The following is a 21112-nucleotide window of genomic DNA, read 5'->3' on the forward strand; positions in this document are numbered from 1 at the left end:
GGCAGGACAGCCGGCTCGACGTCCGAGCTCTCCACACGCTGAGGGCAGGGAGGGCGTCTCGTTCTTGCCATGGGGCAAGCACATCCGTAGTCTCCCATTTCCCCTGCCACAGCGCGCAGACTTGCGTTTTCCTGAGCCACTGCCCGGATCCTGCTGGCGTGGCTTGACTCGGTCTAAAACTAGGCTACAGCGGGGTGGCGGCGCCCCGGCCGCGATCAGAGCTGGCTTGCAGGTCACACCGGGGACCGGGTGGCGCAACTCTGCAGGGCAGGGAGACGCCTGCTCCGAGGTGGCACCGGGATGAAGCAGAGCCCTCAGGTTCCAAGCGGCCTCTTTGTCTTTGCAAAGGCTATTCCTGGAGTCCTGTCCACCACCCAGCGCTCGGGGACGTGGCTGGCCTCGGGCGTGGGCAGGCCGGTTTTCCATGTGACTTCTTTAAAAATCGGTCTGTACCGAATTCGAATTGTCCCTGGTCTTCCATCCAGCAGCCTCACGTCCCGAGGCACCGGCCGTAGGTGGTGTCCAGCAGGGCCGTCCCTGTGCGGGGCCCTCGCCAAGGCCCTGGTGCCTCCCGGTCGAACCGAGCCCTCCGGCTCCCACCAGGTCAGGGGAGCCCACGCCGTGCCGTGCGGAGAACGCCAGCCTTGCAAGTCCAGGGTCCCTCCCGCGCCCTCACTGGGCCCTGACCTTCTTGCTCTGGGGGCTCTGAGGCTGCTCTGTGAGGGCCCGTTTCTGCAGGGGCGTCCCGTCCTCGGGGCCACCCGCCTGCTCCCTGGACAGCAGGGCCGTCCGCGCCAGCCGCACCTCCCGCTTCTCCCTGCGCTCCTCCATCTCCTCGATGTCGCCGGCAAACAGGGCTTTGAGCGGTGCGGTCAGCTTGGGCACCGTCGGGAGGTCCCCGAAGCCGACCTGGAAGGCGAGCCCAGAATCAGGATGTGCGTCCAGGGCCCGGCGAGAGCTGGACGGAGGGAGCCCTCTGCTCATGGGGCAGGCGCCAGCTCCCTCTCGCCCACCTTTGTGTCAGCTGACCACAGGGACAAGGCCAGGGAGGGAGGGAGGAAACCCTCTCAAGAAAGGGGCACAGACTCCCCACTCCTGGCTTAGGGGGCCCCACTGAATGGGCCTCCGGAAAAGAGAGGCAGCCCAGACTCTGAAAACCAGGCTCGTCAGAGGCACACCCCGCCCCCACCCTCGTTCAGGGAGGCCGGAGGGGCTTCCCCAGCAGGAGAGGGGAGCACACCTGTCTCCCCCAGTCACGGGCCTGGGGGAACGGCGTGGGCCAGAGTCCCTCCGTCACTTCCAGCAGCCCGAGACTCAAGTCTGTCCTGAAGGCCCTGGAGCAGGTGGGCCCGCTGGGGGGCATGGACAGACCCTCCTACCCTTGGCCCCGAGCACCCTGCGTAGGGAGCACCGTCTCCACCCCCCCCCCCCCCCCCCGCCCGCGGGGCACAGACCTTCATGTGGTCAAAGGCAATCCCCACTTTCTCGTTGAAGTCGGGGCTGAAGAGTGGCACCTTGGCATAGCGCTGACTGAAGTGGTTCAGCATGGTGAACCCGGCGTTCATCCGCACCCCCACGCCAATCGCCTGGGAGGTGGTGCTGCCGACAGAGGGGCCACGTAAGGCTGATGCCCAAGTGCAGGGAAGACCCCGTGCACCCCAGGAAGGCCACCTCTGTCGCCGACACCAACTCTGCTAAGGGCCAGATTCCTCACTCATGCCCCCAGACGGAGCCCAGGCCGAGCGCTGGCGGGCACACCACCCATCCGTGAGAGCAGCAGAGCACAGGCAGGTGGCTCCTCACTCGGGGGACACTCTTGTCCCAGCAAAGCCCAAGAGCTGCCCCGGGCCCTCCTTCCCCCGGCAGTTCCCTGACGTGGCTGACAGCTGATGTCCGAGTATCTGCAATACTCGGAGAAACCCGCCCCGGGTGGCCCCCTGCCCAGACAGCGCTGCAGAAGCAGGCAGAAACCCCCACGGCCTCGCGGGGAAGCAGGCCGGCCACCCTCGGGTCACTGTCACTGGGGAGCACGGTGCACCCCGCGGGTGACCACAGCTCAGGGCTCTCCCCTACCTGTGTGTCTTTTCCACGGCCTCCTCCTCCAGGCCGTCTTCCAACGTGGCCTCATGTATCAGGAGGGTGGCGTCCTTCCCTAGAGAATAATGAGCACGGCCGGTGGAGCAGAGTTCCCTGCCTGACAAGCGCTGGGCCCGGGGTCCTCGGCTCCTCCCCGGCCCGCTGCCTCTACTTACCCATCTGGACCAGGGCCTCGCAGGGCATGGTGTCCCCAGAATAGACCACTTTCCAGCCGGACGTGTGGACCAGCGCGCAGCCGAAAGCATGCTTGCAGTGCCGGACCAGGCAGGTCTGAAACTGAAGCGGCAGGCGGGCGGCTGTGCAGGTGCCCCCCTCCTCCTATCCCTCCCCCCCCCCGGCCTGCGGGCGCCCCCTTACCTCTTCCAGGTCACACGCTCCCAGCAGCGAACCAATCAGCCTTTCAACCGCGGGGCTGGAGACCTCCGCTCCTTTCTGAAGGCACTTGGCAGGAATCAGGCTGTGAGGACACACAAGGGTTACGCAGCAAACACGAAAAACGTGATTCAGAGTTCAAGCGTCTGGCTAGAGAACCCCAAACTCCTTACCATAAAGAAACACCAATCCGTCACTAAAAGAAAAGAGCAGAGCCAAAGCAAGCCCCCCAACCCAGGCCGTGGCAAGGGACCCGCAGGACAGGAGGGGCCCGCCCTGTGGCAGCCTCGGCTCGAGGGTTTCGTGGAGAATCTCGAGACTAGAACAGAACCGCAAAGAGGGTGGAGAACAGACGCAAACGAGCACGCAGCGGCCACTGGCCTCACTCCTTCCCACCGCCGCGCCCCGGGGCCCTGGGAAGGCAGCGTCGGGGCGTGGCCGGGCAGGGGCGTGGCCGGGGGCTGGGGTGTAGTCGGGGCAGGGGCGTGGCCGGCCTGGAGGGCGTGGCCGGGCCTGGGGGTGGCCGGCATGGGGGCGTGGTCGGGGCCGGGGCGGGGCGGGGCGGAGTTGGGGTCGGGGTCGGGGTCGGGGTGCCTGCGCCCACCTCACGTGCTGCAGCAGCTGCTGGCACTGGTTGTGGTACATATGGAGCCAGGCCTTGAGCTGGGTCGGGGCGACCACCAGCAGCGGGGGACACGGCTTCCCCAGGGACGCCTGAGACAAGGACACCGGAGCCGTTGAGTCAGCGACAAGAACGGTTCCGGGTGGAGCAGGTGTGGCTGCGAACGTGCAAACCACCAAACTCAAATGTCCGGAAGATCGAGGGCCACACTCACCAGAGCCCGTTCTCTCTGCAGCAGAATATTCAGCAAGCCCTGGGGGGGCCGGGGGGGGGGGTAGAGAAGGGGACACGCGTCAGCCACGACCAAAGTCGGCTCTCCGCCCGGCGCCCGGGTTCTGGAGTCCTCCTCCCTCCCTATCGGCCGCTGCCGTGGGCGGTGTGACCGGGGCGGGGGACCCAGCCGGCCCGGGGACAGCAGGCCTCCCGTCTCCGGCTGAGGTCCCCCTGGAGCAGGCCAGCCGGGGTGAAGGCCAAAGCCTCGCTGCAGCAGGACAGCGGGGCGCACGGAGGGACGAGGCGGCCCCCCCAGCAGAGCGACTGCACCAGCGAGAGGAAAAGCGGCGGCGGGGGCCGTCTGCGAGGAAGGGCAGGAAAGGCAAGCCGGGGGTGGGGGGGGCGGTGCAGGGGTCGCGCTGACCCGGGCAGCCTGTGCCCTCCGCTGGGGCCCCATCATCTGCCGCCACTCACCGTGTGGTGATCCGCGTGCAGGTGGGACACGAACACAGCGGCGAGGGCGCCCAGGACCCTGTCCACCTGGTCTCCGTAGTGACGGCACAGCTGCCCAAACGTGCCTTCGCCGCAGTCCAGGAGCAGGGACCTGTCGGGGCTGTGGACAAGAGCGACAGTCACTGGTGCTGGGAAAGGCTTCGAGGTCTGGAGGGTTTGCGTTTCTGGAGAAGAGGCGGAAGCGGCTGTGTGCTTCCTACCTCTTCCAGAACCTCTCGTGCTCATTCCGAGAAGCTTCTCTAAACACGAAGGCCGTTTTGGACGGCCGAGCTCGTTATACGAAGGGACTGATTAGCCACGGAACCCTGAAACCCCTGAACGTACGCGGAGTCCCCTGAGCCACACAGTGCTGGCACCCAGTTTGGGGAACGGGAGGGCAAAACCACGTAGCCCTGAGGACACGGGAGATGCGCGTGCACCTGCTGCCCTCGTCAAGCCCCCGGGGACAGGCCGGGCCTGCCGAGCCGCCTGACTGCACCCCCTCAGCGGACAGAGAATGCGTCCCAGACGGTGCATTTCTGCTGGCGGGGTGCACTTGTGAGTGCTGTGTGCGCCCCGCGCGTCAGCTGGCGGGCCGCCGTCCACCGCCAGCATCTCAGACGGCAAAGCCAAATTTCAGAGGCAGCCCGCTACTGCGCAGTCTGACTTCCTGCACACGTGAACACTGCTCGGGGCCCGGACTGACCTCTCTGCGGGCCAGGACACCAGGCAAACCCAAGCGAAGCCCCCAAAACCCACCCAGTCCGGGGGCTGACGCCGAGACGGCGCACACACCCAGCAGCTGTCCCCCGCAGTCACCAGTCAGGACACGGCCCAACCAGTGGTGCAGACACCAGCTCACGCTCCGGATCCACCCCTGCCCAGCTGTGGCAACTGGGAACCTCTTGGAAGGTTAGTTTACCGATCAAGGAAATGGGCAATCACTGCTTCATAGGATTACTGTGAAAATTCAGCGAGATCATTTCTTAGCAAGGTGCACGGCCTACAGCAGAGCTGGCTGTTTTGTCCACAGAATGGGGGATGAAGTCCGGTGACCCCCAGAACCTATTAAAGGCATTAACGCCCACTACTCCCCTTCCGGACGCTCCGGCCAAGGTGACAAGCGTACGCACTTTGATATGGCTGCATCTTCAAAGTAGCCTGGGCTGGGGGGGGGGGCCAGACGCACGTGCCCCCGTGGATGGAGGTCTCCCGGGAGAAGAGCAGTACCTTATGTTGACAAGCGTGGCACTGACGTTTCGAATCTTCATGGGGATGGCAGAGCCCGTTCCAAGGAAAACGATTTCTGGGTACTGGCTTCTTTTCTCTGTGAAAAACACACACAAAAGGGTCCATTTGTTTGGGTCAGAAGTGAGCCAGCATTCAGCCCCGGGAGGGGTAGGTGCAGCCTCCCAGGAGGGGCTGGTCACCCCACCTGGCAGGGGTCCTTCTGAGGCAGGGCCCCCGGCTGTCTGTGGATAAGTGGCTGTCTGGAAGGCAGAGCAGATAAACCCGGAGCCTTTCCTTCCAGAGACCTGCTCTAAGTCTTTCGCATCACAAAGGGCACTTCTTCAGGCTGTGATTCATTTACCGCAAGGGGCTGGCATCTGCCTGGCGTCCAGCCCTTACCACCAGACCTGTTCTTCTTGCGGGCGCCATAACCACACTGCTGGGGGAGGGGGGGACCCCCGGCTTTACAGGGGTGCAAACAGGCTCAGAGGGTCAGCCCTCCAGATGGGAAGAGGCAGAGCCAGGACCGGAGTCCAGGGAGACCTGGTACGTCCCTTCCATGAAAGCCGAGGCTCTACACCAGCCCAGGCTGACTTCCCTGGAGAACCTACCGTCGGGGGGGTAAGGACCACCTGGCTGCATTAACGCCCCCCGCTTTCTAGTCCGGCGTTCTCTGCTTCTAGCATTAGTTGAAAAGCAGGCTAGAAACCCCAGCTACTGGAGCAGAGGTCCCCAAGCTCCCCGTAACGACTTTTCCTGATGGGGCAGTGAAAGCCCAGCAAGGTGAGTGACATGGCCAGATCTGCCGTGGCTCCCTATTAGCCAAGCCAGGACCAGATCCCGAGTCGGCAGAGGCCTGGTACAAAGTTCTTTCCAGGGTCTTGCAGGAGCTCCCAGAACCGTGGCACATGGTGCGTGCCTGCTACACAAGGGCTGGGCACCATCACCCAACGTTCGCATTGAGCTGGTCTTCGGTGGGGAGGGCAGGCGGGCAGGCACGGGCACGGGTGTTTTTGGAGAATAAAGCAGCACGGGGTTATGGAACTAGACCTGGCTGTCATTCTCCTTAGCGCTTTGAAAACACCCGCAGGAGGGCAGCAACCAGGAGGGGAAGGCGGCTCCGGGGTCTTCCGCTCACCTGCTGGGGCTGGGCCATCCTGCACGGCCTCCCGGTATTCCTGCACGCTTTCCTGGAAATTGGGGAGCTCCAGGGCCTCAGCTATGAATTCATCGGGATTGCACACAATAACAGCATCCCTGCAGGGAGGACAGCATCTCAGTGACCAAAGCAGGCACGTGGCCTCAAGCACATGCCCATCTGCAGAGAGTTCTCCAAATCAAGACCGAAGACGAAGTAACCCGGGGCAGTTCTGTTCTCCTGCCATGTGGAACCCTTCTCAGTGAAGCAGGGGCCTCGGAGCACATTCTGAACAGCTTCGGCCCCTCAGGACATCTCAGCTCAGAGTCTGACGACCCTGGCAATACTGACGTCCGGCAGCGTCCTGACCTCTGCCCACCGGATGCTACCAGCACCCCCACGAACGTGGGCACAGCTCATCCCCCAAGAACGCTGTGGAAACGCAGGCCCTGATTCGGCGCCTCGGGGCTGGAACCCGAGGCTGTGTTTCTAGCAAGGCCCCGATGCTACGACGTGGCTGGTCCCGGGCACACTGAGAGGCCAGCCTCGGATCGGCAGCTCTTCACCCGGACTGGGCGCTCTGCTCACCCGGGAGCTCACGCAGCGAGGCCAGGCCCAGCTCCCCAGGTTCTAACGCAGGAGGCCTGGGGCGTGCACTCTGCCCAGGTAAAGGCGAATCTGGGTATCGGCCAGGCTCCGAAATCCCAAGGCCGCATCTGTGGGCCCCAGTCACGCGACCGCGTGGTCTCTCAGAAAACCCAACTACTCAACACCAGAGCCTCCTCATCCAGTTACAACTAACACGGACACAACGCAGCACACGGGAAGCTTCGACCTGTTCGAGATGCAGATCGGACACATGAGCCACATGGAGGGATTACTGGTGGGACCGTCCATGGGCAGAGCCTTTCTGGACGTTTGTGTTTACTGAGGGCCTCAGAACGGGTCACACCCCAACCCAGCCATCCCACATCTAAGAATCGCCCTAAGGGAACAAGAGTTCCACTCAAGACATTTACACACGAAACATTTAACGCTTTACATTAAACAACAACCACCTAGAAACATCTGAAATGAGCAAAACGTCCCTATGTGGAGAACCCATAAAAGTCTCGTTCCTGAAGGCTACATAATGACTCGGGAAAAGACGGACCTGTCAGGCCACAGACCCACACACACACTTTCCAGAAGACTGCATTCCCCACGTGCTCCAATTTAAAAGACAAAATGTTAACGATTCTCTCTTATCTCGGAGGATGGGACCCAGGGTGCCTAATCTCCATCAAACACTCACGTTCTTTGTTGTAAAACAAGAGAAGCGGTATCACCATTATCATGAGGGAAAACGCCTTTAGGAAAGAATAACCGCTGGCCTCTTCTTCCCACCTCAGCCCGGACCAGAGCAGCCAGTTCCGGGAACCGGATCTTGCTGGGGAACTCAGCTGCAGTGGCTCATTTACTGGTGCTCCAGGCCCCGGCAGCGGCAGGGACGGAGTTCAGCACCCCGGACACACACCGCATGGCCCGCTCAGGCTGAAATATCTACCGCCTGGCCCTTTGCGAGAAGAGCTTGGCAACCCCCGATCTAGACCCTTCGGTCAGCTCAGAGTCCCACAGACCTCTGCCACTCCCTCCGAGGACGGAGCTGATACTTGAGGAGACATTCGCCCCGGACTGTGGGCACAGGGAAGGCGGCGTGTTCCTCCTGGAAGACACAAATCCCACTCGGTGGAGAGAAGGAACAGGCGAGGGGGCGGACCAGGGGGCCGCGGGGGACACTACCTGGCCGTGGGGGGTGGCAAGCGGGGGGAAGATGGTGGGGTGGATGAGGTTGAGCTGCGTCTGGATCTTGTGGCTGCGGAGATTGTGGACCGACGAGCAGCTCTCGTTCAGGACCAGGTGCTGGGTGGCAGGCCCAAACCTACGGCAAAGCGACGGGGCGTTCACAGCGCCCTTTAGGACTCCCACCAAAGGGGTAGCGGCGACACCAGGGGCAAAGAAGGTAGAGGGAAGGCTTCAGAGAGACTAAGCGGCGGGTCCAGAAAGACCGGCCGATACGGTCCCGCTCCTCTGCCTCCAAGCCCAGTGCCCTCTCCAGACCGAAGCGCCTCGGGCTGTGCTGGAAGGAGCACGCGAAGAACCCAGAAGGCTGAGATGTCCGGAGCCTGCAGCCAGGGACTGAGAACAAAGTGGAGTACGGGGTGGAAGAAGGGGCGGTACCGTACAGGGATCGTTAGGAAGCAGGCCCTCCAGGGAGGGCGGGCCATGAGCAGGAGCCTGTGGGGCTCGCGAGGAAGGAGCAGAGGGGGCTCCTGGGACGCGCAGGTGGGGAGGCTGGAACAGCACCCAGGCACCGGGGGCTCCGAATTCAGCTCCAACACTCCCTCCACCCGGCTGCTGAGCTTGGCCAGTGGGGCCCCGAGGAGAAGGCAAGGTGACCCCTTCTCCAGTTACTAGACGCTGGTAGACCTCGCAGGGTGGGTGGCAAGAGGGAAGGGAATGGAATGAGCTGCAGACCCGTCCACACCCCGCCTGTCAGTCCCTAAACTGAGGCTCACGGAGAGCGGGCGGCAGGTCCTCCTTCCGTCAGAGTGGGGAGGGTGGCAGGTGGATCCAGCTGGGCCCGACACAAGCTTTCTGCACCAGCGGTACGGCTGTCTGCTCCCCAAACTCACCCCGAACTCCGGGAGGGCAGGGAGCCCCGGCAGGAAGGGGAGGGAGCACCTCCCGGCGCAAGGGGGAGGACGGATGGAAATGCGTCCTACCTCTCCATCCACTGCTGGTATCTGGGGTCCGCAAGCACACACTCTGGGGCTATGTGAACCACGAGCGCCACAGGGGCGTCGGCATTTCCTTGGTACCTGGGCGGAAGGGAGGAGGAGGGGAGTCGGGCTCTGTACAGCGATGCAGACTCACAACCTCCACAAACGGTGACCGTGCGGCCAGGGAAGGGCACCGCGCCGCTTGCTCTCAGGGACTGCGGGGACCCACGGCCTCCGCGCCCAGGCCAGGCTGTGCCCGGGCTGCTCCTAGAGGTACCTGAGCCCAGCAGGGCACCAACCCAGGATTCCTCTAGTCCGCAGGCTCTGAGGCTGGCCCCTGGGCCTTCCCACTGAGAGCCCGAGCCTCCTCCTGCCCCCTCCGGGCACAGGGCTCTGACCCACGGAGCAGGACCCAAGCTCTCCCAGCCTCTTCTTGCTCCCGCTCTCCTTTATCTCTCACAGGACCTTCCCCCATGAATCTCGGGCACCCGCAGTCCCATCTTGCCGTCTGCCTTCCAGCAGACCCAAGCCACGGGCGTGGAGAATTAAAATTGTCTGTAATTCCGTCTAGAGTTGTCACTTACTAACACACTGAGGTGCTTCCTTCCGGTTCCTCCCCCCGGAAAATACACACAGTACTTTCTCCCCATCCCTCCCTTCCGCACAACGGTGACCTGATGACAACACAAAGCCTGCGCCGCCACGGAACCCGGATTCACCCAGTGAGAATCAAGCGCATCTCAGGGAGAGCTGCCAACGCCAACTTAAAAGCGTTACAGCTGCCCAAAAAAGATCTGTTGTGATAAGCGGAATAAAACACTACGTGCAAAACATAAATACAAATGAGGAACAGGAGAAATATGCATAGAGTAAACCATTAGGAATGGGAGAGAAACGAAAACAGCGACGTGGGGGTCAGAGCTCCCCGGGACTGAAGCTGAGCTGCCCATGGGTCCACTTTCTTGGGCGACGAGAGAGAATGGCACCCGGGCCACCAGAAGAGCAGACCAAAGGTGCGTCCAGACTGAGAGTCTGTCCCGTAACACGGGCCCTCGACCAAGACGGTCTCACAGCCTTCAGACCCGCCTACTCAGATTCAATACAGGCAAGCGAAGAAAACTTACTTAAGTAAAAATAACCCAAAAATGATCGGGGTATTAATTAGAACTGAAGAAAGCTCTAGAATTTGTCCTAGACTTAGCACTCTAACAGGCCACTGGTGTTCTAGTCGGCAAGTGGTCTCTGGCTTTCGTTCTTTTCTAATTTCACTTCCAAGGCTGTGCGCACAAAGCCCACCGGCAGGAGTCTGGAACTCAGCGTGGCCTTCCGCAGCCACGGCTCGGTGCCAGGAGCAGCCACGGGTCAGGCAGACACCCTGACCCCGGTCGATGCCGGCTGGGCTCCCCCCACCCCCAGAGCCCTCATCACCTCTTGAAGGTGGCGTTCTCACAGATGGGTTGAATGAATCCTTCGTCCGGACATTCTACCACAACAAAGGCAAGACCAGGATCCGGAGGAGTACAGATCTCTTCAGGCAAAATCTGCAAAATCACTGGGGTCACGGTTCTCTCCCAGGGCAGAGTCACAGCTTGGCAAACACACTGACTGGCCTTCAAGTCAACGGGCCACCTTACACGTAATCCCTCCTGAACAAGCACAAAGCCACCAGGAGGATCACCACCCATGCCCTTGGCGCGCGCTCTGCTTATGTATGCCCAGGAGGCTGGCTTGCAGAGGGCGTCTCAAACCCAGGGTGGCCACGAAACCAGGCGGGGCATTCACGGTGCCCTCAGGTCTGCGGCCACTGGTCCTGACAACCTTAGATGCCGGAGGAAACATCCTGGCTAAGAACACAGTGGCATTCCCTGGGGCCAGGGGCCTAAAATCCATCCCTCAAATGCTAAGTAGATGCTCCCAAAGGCAGGCAGCGTGGACAAGCGGGACAAGTCCAGATTAGAGACCCTGCTGTATCGCTCAGCCCAGTGAAGGAAGTCTGAGCTGTTCTACTTCCCTCAAAGGGGAGGTCTGGACCTGTGTTCCAGGCCCCAGCCGTCACTGCCGAAACACCGCAAAAACGGGGCGCCTCACCTCTCTGCCCTCGTAAGTGATGCTCTTCCCGTCCTTGACGGCAGCAATGATGGGAGCGATGGCAGCTGTCCCGCTGGAAGAAGGGGCCAGCCGTCCGTGAGACGGGGTGCGGCAGGGACACAGGCACCCCCACCCCCCCGCCCCGGCCCAACGGCACGCCCCCCGCCGACACTCACACTGGCAGGCCCAGCTCCTTGGCTTTGAGCACCAGGAAGTTGCCCTTCTTCAAGTGAAGCTGTGACAAAAAGAACGTAAACGCCACCTCAGCCAGGGAGGAAGGAGGCAGCCGGGCTTTACCCAGCCTCCGTCCAAGCACGCCGTTCTGGTTTTACTCCCTCGTGTCACCTTCTCCCCGATCCTCAAAATGCAGCCCGGGCACTGCTCTGAGGTGAAGTACTCTATGTTCCATGCTATCTCGCGAAGAAGTCCTCTATTCTGAAATAGTCCAGGACTGGAAGCTGAACGATGTAAAACACGGGGCCTTACTTCCCCACGTTAACTTCTTATGAATGTAATAAAATGCGATCCATTTCCAAATCAAACAAAAAGGCTCCTTCGTGTGTCCTTGAGGACGAACACCCCTGTCCCACCGTCTTGCACTCGGCGTGCAGGAGCTAACAGGACGCGACCCAACCATGCCGATCCCTGTCCGACATAATATTGCAATGACAGGGACAGGGCAATCAAAGCGTGGAGGGTCTTTCCCTGGTGGTTTTCACAAACCTGCAACATGGTGTTGCTTTTACCCTGGAGGAAAGCTGTAATGAACAATCCCCGATATGCTATTATGTTACAAGGGCAGACAACAATCCTGCCACAAAACCTCATAATTATCAATCATTCTGTCCCTGAAAACGTGTATTTATATGTAATAATAAAAAAAAAATTAGAAAGCACAAAAAATGTTAATAAATTTTTGAGTATTGAATTACATTCGATTTTCATTTTTCTTCCCTAGATCTTTAAAAGGAAATTACTCTTAGGGCAAAGTCTCCGATTTGGATCCTCAAGCCTTACTAGGATTCTAGAATTTTCTGGCTTGGCAAATGCTATCCTAGAGGAGGGATTACAGTTTAAGTGTGTGCGTATAATGCAAAGGTGATGAGCTCCAATGACATATTTAGATGATGACGTTAGCAGGGCCTGTTGTGACCCAACCTTCCCTCCACAGACCCAAATGGGTTTCAGGATGGCAACCAAGTGCTCTAACATTTCACAGGGACCTGCAGACCTAAGGCAAGCAAAACCCCTCCCTCTACGATGAGCTGGGCTCAACCCACAAGAAACTGTTCCCACCGAGGGTGCGGGGCGTGTGGAACACAGAGGCGAAGCAGAATGCAGTCCTCCGAGGCCCGGGACAGCCAGGGTCTACAGGGGTGCGTGGCCCGGCACACAGGGCACAAGCCGGGACAGCCAGGGTCTACAGGGGTGCATGGCCCGGCACACAGAGCACAAGCCAGGACAGCCAGGGTCTACAGGGGTGCGTGGCCCGGCACACAGAGCACAAGCCATCCTACCCCAAGGCCTCTACCGAGGAAGGCGGGAGGGACCTAATACAATTACAGATGACCAGAGAAACCTACCTGGAAAATTATTTTGCTGCCTAAAAACTCAGAAACACACAAGGAACAAGCCTATCCACAACCATCCTTCACTTTCATAAAAAGTACTACTGAGATACAGTGACAGACGGGATACCGATAATGATCTCGCAGCTAATAACGATTACTGCTGACCTTCCGGAAGGGTTATCCCTGGTGGGTGTGACCATTTGGATAAGAAGTGCAAATATATTTTAAAGTCAACATTACTCCTCAGAAAATAATCACTGCCCACAAAAGGACAACGTAGGGCCTTACCGCAGATGAAAGTGTTTGCTGCAGAGAATCAGATTTTAGCGCACAGCCCTATTAAAACGAGGCCATTCGCCCAATTTTTAAAACACCCTATGGTAATAGAATTTTCACAGAATCGGACCAACTTCAGATTTGCAGACACAGGCCTCTGGGAATGCTAGTGGTTGAACAGCTATGGTAAAATGACATAAAGTAAAACAGAGTTGGAGAAGTCTGAACGAAGGCTCAGTTCACCTGAAGGCAAACAAGGCTACCTTTATTTCTCAAGGGCAAGGCGGCCAATCATAGGCAAACATAAACCAGGGGACTTAGGAGCCGCTAGCTTTGAGTCACTGGACGAAAGCTAACCGAGGGTCACCATCACAGACTCACGGAAAGCCCACTGGAGAGGCACTTGCTTACCTTACAGACAAAAGCTACAACCAAGGAGGGGTCCCTGCCGCTCTTTTTCTGGCCAATACCTGAGAAAAAAACACATCTGATTGTAACAAGGCAAACGGGAAGGTTTATGGGCTTCACAGACCGATGATCGTCTGAAGTTTAGTTCGGCTTCGTGCCAAATTAAATGGACATTGACAGTTTGATAGAAAAGCCAAAGGAAACACTGGTGTTCTTTCCCCCGCAGACCTGTTCTTTTTCTTACTCACACCCGAGGTGGGAGTGAACGGAGAACACAAATCGCCAGGGGGAAAAACTTTAGAATTAGCTAGTGAAACATTTAAAAAAATGACCCATTTTACCCAGATGGGGAGGAAAGAGAAAAAATAAGTTGTAACGTGCTTTCTAAACAAGCGTATGCGAAACACCACAAAAGCCAACAGGCCTGCAGAGAAAATGCGGGTGTGGGTCTTCAGCCGGCCTTCCCAGGGAGGATGGCTCCTGGGGTCAGCCCCTTCTCGGCGGGTCTTCAGCCGGCCTTCCCAGGGAGGACGGCTCCCGGGGTCAGCCCCTTCTCGGCGGGTCTTCAGCCGGCCTTCCCAGGGAGGACGGCTCCCGGGGTCAGCCCCTTCTCGGTCATCAGACAGAAAACGATCCAGGCAGAAGGAGGAACGTTAGCAGCCCTTCCCAACACTGGACCACAGCCCCCGAAGGGGTCCTAGTCCTCCGACACATCTAAGCTTGGGATTTTTAACTCCACTTCTCAGCAGGCTGTCCTTCTGGAAGAGAAGGGGGCCAATCCCCTCACTGACCCGACTGGTCGGCTCAGTTTTCTGCATTCGTGAAAAATTCCTTTGCATTAATGAAAAACGCGAAAGCCTCTGTAGGAACCGATCTGCCAGACCCTGCCCTCCTCCGGGGACACTGAACACAGTCTGGGGCCCAGCCAGGGCTGGGGGTCGGCCCCAGAGCTCTGTACTGCTGCCTTCACGGCAACCTGCCCCCCCACACTCGCCAAGTCCCACAGCACGCCGAGGAGGACGGACCTGTCTGACACACGGGCTAACAGTGCTGCTTTGGCACGTGAAGGGACAGGAGACTAAGAAAACCATTCTCTAGGGCGCCTGGGGGGCTCAGTCAGTTAAGCGACTGCCTTCAGCTCAGGTCATGATCCTGGAGTCCCGGGATCGAGCCCCGCATCGGGCTCCCTGCTCAGTGGGGAGCCTGCTTCTCCCTTTCACCCTCCCTCTTCTCATGCTCTCTCTTTCTCATTCTCTCTCATAAATAAATAAAATCTTTTAAAAAAGAAAACCATTCTCTTGGCAGGTGCACTGTTCTGTGTAAACAGCGTTACCATCTGGAAGGTGCTGCTCCTTTTCAGCGGATCCGGAATCCGAAGACCGCCCTGGACTGAGTCGTTCTGGACTCTGAGATGACCGGCGTTCTCCACACTTGTGCTCACCTGGTTGGTAGGGAAGACAATCAAACCCCACGCCACGGAGGTGAGCTCCCGGCCAGAGCCCCGCTGTTCCCACCAGTCAGCAGCAGAGTGCCCACTGAGGCAGCCCGCCTTCTCCGACGACAACCGCAGGCCGGCTGATGCACCAGCACCGCCCCAGAAGACAGACCTAGGCCGAGGGTCCCCCAGCCAGCACGGGCCACAGACTCACGGAGAAGCCACCTGTCACGTGCTAGGAAGGGAGGAACAGCGAGGGACGCAAATCAGGCCCAGGGGTCGGCAGGGGTCAGGAAGAGAAGACATCGGACCAGGAGCGAGCCAGGCAGGGAGAGTTCTGATGTGACCGGCTATCTCACTGACCCCCGAGCACGTCTGCCTCTGCTCAAGCGAAACCCCCCACCCCCACCCCCTGCCGGCACCCTGCAAGCTTCGTCTCCTGGCCAGGGCCGGACTTCTCTGCCCCGCGCTGGGCGCTTTGATCTGTGTCCCCTCAGCACTTGGCAGGCATCAGAGGAGTGTCAAGGAAACGTCCCCAGCGTCCTGTGTTCTCCTCGCAACCGGTAAAACCCGGCGTGGAGTGTGACTGGCCTGACCCGCCCACTGTGTGTGCCTAAGTCAAAACCACACCATCTGGCGCTGGGGCCTATGAAGTTTCATGAGACCTTCTGACCTGCTCACAACGCTTCCAACAGCATTAGTATTTATGGAAAAGGGTTACCAGTGCAAACCTCTCCAGCAACCTCTCTCCAAAGGGGTACTTACATCTGCGACAAATAAACCCGAAGCAGTAAATGTGCACATCCGAGAGCCGTCTATTTTCTGACGCTACTTGATTACATAACATCCCAAAGTATAACCATGATCGTTACCTAGGGGCTAAACGTGCCTGTCTGTAAAATTATAAGCTCCCTAAGGGCAGGAACCATGTCTTAATTTCTCAGCTAAATTTCCTAATCATATTCAGAAACACAAAACTGGGTACACAGCACCAATATTCCAGCAGTTTCTATCTTTACCCCACATTTTCCTTGCCTGGGACCTGCAGCCCTCCCTCCTGCTAGGAAATAGGACTTGCGCACTCACTGTATATGGGGATCTGGAAGACAGTCATGGTCTCATCCTTGTACTCTGGTGCCGAGTGGGGCCGGACAGCTGCGCGAGAAAGACCAAGGACAGTGATCGTACTGGACAAACACACTGGGGAAAAATGAGCTTTCCCAATCACCAACCACAGCAACTGATTTACCCTGGAAGTTGGCTGGGAATCTACACTAAACCCAGAATCTCTGAATAAATGCCAATTTTTAGGAAAGAAGCACCCACGTATTTTCATCGGCTGTTAATATTTACTACGCTAAAAAAAAAAAAAACAACACATAATATGATAACTACCTGTTAAAAAATTAATAAAAAAAACCAATTCTCAAATTTAAGAGGCATAAGTTAACACACAGCATTGGGAGGCCAGGGACTCGACCATCTCAACTGTAAGAACTGGAATTCAATTTGAAGTAAATATTAGTGTTTCTATTGAAGAGGCGCATTGACAAGCCGGGGAGGCACGCGGCCTTCAGGACGGGGCCCTGCTGGCCTCCTTGGTTAGGCCTCTCCCCAGGAAGAGGCCACGTGCCTCCCAGCTCCGCCAGAGCAATTCGACTGAGAACCACCTCTAAACTATATCTGGGGGCACGACGTGGGGGCACAGGAATTGCAACAGGCACTATTTTCAAAATTCATCTCATTGATGAAGCATTTTATGTTAAGGCTTAATTTAGTCCAAGTTTTATGGATTCTAGTTTGGGAGACTGGGGCATATATAAGAAAGAAATGGCAGATGGTGAGTCAGATTCAGGAACATACCCAGGTCTATTCCTTTCAGTGGACCAGAAAATATCTTGATAGCTTCTAGGTATTTTTCCTACAAAAGACAAAGAAAGAAGCAGTTATGGTCGTACAAAGGCAGAATGCTACGGCAGCACGTGAGAATTATCAAAGGGCATCAACATAGGGGTGCCTGGGTGGCTCGGTCAGTTGAGTGTCCGACTTGATTTCAGCTCCGGTCGTGATCTCAGGGTCGTGAGATCAAGCCCTGCGTGGGGCTCTGTGCTCAGCGGGGAATCTGCTTGAGATTCTAGCTCTCTCTCTCTCTTGCTCTCTCTCTCTCCCCCTCTGCCCCTCCCCCCACTCACCTGCACACACACTCTCTAAAATAAATAAGTAAAATCTTTAAAAGTACCCATCAAGGAAAAAAAAATCAGTATTTTATTGTACTCTCTTTTTTAAAAAGTTAGTAGATGGGGAGCTTGGGTGGCTCAGTCAGTTAAACAGTTAAATGTCTGCCTTGGGCTCAGGTCACGATCCCAGTGTCCTGGGATCCAGCCCTGCGTCAGGCTCCCTGTAGGGAGCCTGCTTCTCCCTCTGCCTCTGCCCCTCCCCCTGCTTGTGCTCTCTCTCAAATAAATATATAAAATCTTTAAAAAAACAAAACAAGACAAAAAAACCATGGGGCGCGTGGGTGGCTCAGTCACTAAGCATCTGCCTTCAGCTCAGGTCATGATCCCAGGGTCCTGGGATTGAGCCCCGCATCAGGCACCCTGCTCGGCGGGGAGCCTGCTTCTCCCTCTCCCACTCCCCCTGCTTGTGTTCCCTCTCTTGCTGTGTCTCTATCAAATAAATAAAATCTTAAAGAAAAAAAAAAACTTTTAAAAAGTTAGTTTAGGGGCGCCTGGGTGGCTCAGTCATTAAGCGTCTGCCTTCGGCTCAGGTCATGATCTTGGGGTCCTGGGATCGAGCCCCGCATCGGGCTCCCTGCTCAGCGGGGGGGCCTGCTTCTCCCTCCCCCACTCCCCCTGCTGTGTTCCCTCTCTCGCTGTGTCTCTCTCTGTCAAATAAATGAATAAAATCTTTAAAAAAAAAGTTAATTTTGTCCCCCCTGCCAGCTTTATTGAAATGTAATTGACACATAATATTGTGTAAGTTTAAGCTGCACAAGATGATGATTTGTCTATATTGCAAAATGACTACCACCATGTGGCTAACATTCATCACCTCAGTTATAAATAAATCTTTAAAAAAAAAAAAAAGGAGGCATCAGCATGAACTTTAGTATTTTGAACCGCCTTTACACAAATATTTACAGTGTCCACTATATGCCAGGTACCGAGGGTTTAGCAGGGGACACGGTCCCCGCCCTCGTGAAACTTAAAATCCAGTGGCGAGAGAAGTGAAACAGATGAGCACGGACAGCTGGGTAGCAGCAGTTGTGCTAAGGATCTGCAAGAAGCTGGAGAGACGCAGGGGCCAGGGTGGCACCTGTCTGGAGAGTCAGGCGGGTTCCTGAGTGGCATGTCCTTTCCGTGGAGCCCTGAAGGCTCAGGAGCAAAGCCGTGGGATGGGAAGGGGCTTCAGGGAAGGGCCGAGAGTGGCCCACGGAGCTCCGGCGGGGAGACTGGAGACAGATGCCGAGTCGGACACTCAACTTCTCTGCAGTGCAGGCCCGATAATGCTGTTCGCGCTGCACTGCAGAGAAGCCCCGAGGGTTCTGGGTGTGATACTCCTACACGTATGCCCAGAGGTTCCTCTGGCTACTGTTGCGGCGGGGAAGGATATGCAGCTGTCACAGTAGACAGGGAAGGCTTTACGGAGGAGACAAATGGGTGGATTTGAGGCACTATTTTAGAGACAGAACGAACAGGCCTTGGTGACTGGTTCACCTTTTTTTTTTTTTTTAATATATTATTTATTTAAGAGAGAGAAGCAGACTCCCTGCTGAGCAGGAAGCCCTGATGTAGGGCTCGATCACAGAACCCTGGGATCATGACCTGAGCCAAAGGCAGATGCTTAACCCACTGAGCCACCCAGGCGCCCACCTTTCATCTTACCAAGTGGGAAATGAATGGTCAGCCAGCAGTGTAAACAATGTGCACACAGCTTCTCAACAATGTTCAGAAGCTGTTCTGGAAGATATGAAGAGGTCTGAAATGTAATAAAAATAAATGCTAACATTCCCTGTGGGCCTCCTTGGTGCCCAACATGTAATAAGTTGGTTCGGTGTTTTTTATGTGTCTTTCGTGTAATCCTTAGCAACTTTATGGAATTCACAGCCATCTCACAGATGAATAGACTGAGGCTCTAAGAGGTAAAGGAACTGGTGCAAGGTCGTACAGTTAATCTGGCTTTGGACTCAGATCTCCTTAACCTGAAAGGCTCCACCGCCTGTTAACTCTGGAGGGCCAAAGACGAATTTGCAGAAACAGAAATGCTTGTCACTAACACAAAAAAAGGAGGGGTCGGCTCTGAAAGCTGAGTCAGGAGGGACTCACCAGTTGTGGGGGTCCAGAAAGCACACACTTTGGGAGCCCGGTTTCCTTTAAGGTAAGAATCATTCCTGGAAGGAGAAAGAACATCAGCTGTCTCATCACGGTGGCTGCAGCTGCCACCAGGAGGCCCACTCCGTACTTAACCAGCTACATCTCTACCTGTCCTCATTCCTGCTTCTGCACAGTGATCACGGGCGCTGGGCAGAAGTGACTCCTGCTGGAGGTGTAGGGGACACCCGATATTCCCCAGATGCCTCCAGAATGGGCAGGGCTGAGACTGGGGCGAGGCAGTGAGGCACCCGGGATGCAAAATCACACCAAATGATGGGACGCCCTTAAATTCTGTCGCCCAGGCCCCTCACTGCCTCGCCCTGGAGGGTCTCAGCTCTGAGAACGGGAAGGGCTCAACGCTGCACTCCCTCCTATCCATGTCACAAAGCTTATGGACTTTGGCAGCGACACAATCTTGACCTTCCTCGTTGGTGGGCATGCACAATGGGGTAATCCGGAGAGCGCATATGTGTGCGTGGCGGCGAGAGTCTCGGTGGTAAATGCGTGTCCTGTAACCATCACCCACTATATCCTCCAGTTTACTGGCACGTATCTCCAGTCCAGCAACTCAATAAACAGAGTAGATGACAATGCTTGGAAGCAGCATTCATGTCCAAATCTGTCCTTTTGAGTCACAGCTTTCCAAGCTGCGGCTGACAGGGCAAGCGTAGAAAGAATTCCAGCTCCCCTGGACTTGGAAGATGGGGGGGCGGGGAACAAGGCTGACTAAAATCCCAGCCTCTGACCTCAGAAAGAATATACTTACCACACAACCCCCCCACATTACACCAGTGCATTCGGGTCAGAAATATGTTATCCAAACGAGCCACCTTCAACCTAAGAATGACAAAACATTTGAGCAGGACCGAACAGGTCGACCAAGGAACCCTCTCTTCTGCTTTAAAAACACTCCCGTGTCTCCCCATGGAGAAGCCCCCACCAGCATCTCCGCCCCAGAAGAAAATGGTTGACTCACTTGTGCTCCTGCATGAGCCTCTGGACGCCTTCTCCACAGTTGAAGAGGTACCTACAGGACAAACATTAGGCAAGATACTCAGAAGATGGGACTCTGTAAAATCTCTGCCGCGGTTTTAGATGCTTTATTGTACACTACAGAAAACAAACAAAAAAAAACACCAAAAAACAAAACAAAACCTCATGTTGGGCTACTGGGCTGCATTTCTGGCGTGAGGATGCTGTCGGTGAGCCCTCCCTGGGAGAGGCCAGCAGGGGACTGGGGGCCTAACAGGCTGATGCTGGGGTAAGGTGGGTGCTTTCCCCCATCACCTCCTCACCTGACCTGACACCCCACACGCCAGCCATGAGGTCCCGGTCTTGGGGCGCACGGGAGGGAGTGCGGCTCCAAGTGTGCCAAGTGGGGCCTCGGGACCCCGGGCTGGAAAGAGGACGCTCACACCCAAGTCTGGGGCTCCTCCGGGGCTCCCGGGAACTCCACGGGCGTGGGATGTAAGGCATCGGGGATCCCCCACCACCCCCCGAGGGTCCAACGTCGGCTGCAGCAGCGGAATCCCACACGAGTGACGCGTGGGGGACCCCGGCGCGCAGCACGCGGGCCGGGCGGGGCGCACTGACCGGTTGTACTCGGAAAACACGTAGAGCGCCGCGCCCACATCCCGGCCGCCGGCCGCCACCACCTGCAGGTACACGGTGTTCGGGCCCCCGGGCTCCCAGGCCGCGCCGCGCTTCTCCCGCGTGCGCAGGTGCCGCAGCGGGTCCTTGGGCGGCCGCTGGCGGCGGGCGGGCCCCTGCGACATGGCGCGCCCGGCCGCGGAGCGCAACAGCAGCACCGAGCGGAGAGCCCACATGCACCAGCCTCCTTCCTAACGCGCCCGGTCACCGGCTCCTCGTGCCCCCACGCCCCGCCCCTCCGCCCCGCGTGGCAGGCCCAGCCATTCAGCGCGCCGCGAGCCGAGCTGCCCGCCCACGCGAGGCCGCGCGTCCAATAGAGAGGAGCCTCGCCCCTCGCGACCTGTCAATTGGCGACGACCATAGAGTAGGCGCAGGCTAGAGGGCC

The 21112-nt window shown here is 57.5% G+C and overlaps 1 protein-coding gene across 2 annotated transcripts; it reads right to left on the reverse strand.

Moving 5' to 3' along the window:
* Window positions 1–143: 143 nt before the first annotated feature.
* ELAC2 (elaC ribonuclease Z 2) lies at window positions 144–20939 on the reverse strand. 2 transcript variants are annotated; one of them, XM_032431910.1, is made up of 24 exons: window positions 20671–20939; window positions 20054–20104; window positions 19844–19914; window positions 19030–19094; window positions 16568–16625; window positions 15791–15859; window positions 14603–14710; window positions 13273–13331; window positions 11191–11249; window positions 11015–11087; window positions 10355–10467; window positions 8930–9025; window positions 7947–8085; window positions 7784–7869; window positions 6165–6283; window positions 5027–5123; window positions 3779–3917; window positions 3306–3344; window positions 3074–3183; window positions 2455–2554; window positions 2253–2373; window positions 2074–2152; window positions 1455–1599; window positions 144–909 (listed from the first exon to the last, which is right to left on the reverse strand). In XM_032431910.1, the coding sequence occupies exons 1-24, from the start codon at window positions 20901–20903 to the stop codon at window positions 673–675; spliced, it is 2466 nt and encodes an 821-aa protein (XP_032287801.1). In that variant the 5' UTR covers window positions 20904–20939; the 3' UTR covers window positions 144–672. The 2 variants fall into 2 exon arrangements, with proteins under 2 accessions (XP_032287801.1, XP_032287802.1); XM_032431911.1 differs by lacking the exon at window positions 19844–19914 and having other exon boundaries at window positions 20671–20805.
* Window positions 20940–21112: the final 173 nt, after the last annotated feature.

This window comes from Phoca vitulina, unplaced genomic scaffold, assembly GCF_004348235.1.
Source record: "Phoca vitulina isolate PV1807 unplaced genomic scaffold, GSC_HSeal_1.0 scaffold47, whole genome shotgun sequence".
Lineage (NCBI taxonomy): Eukaryota > Metazoa > Chordata > Mammalia > Carnivora > Phocidae > Phoca > Phoca vitulina.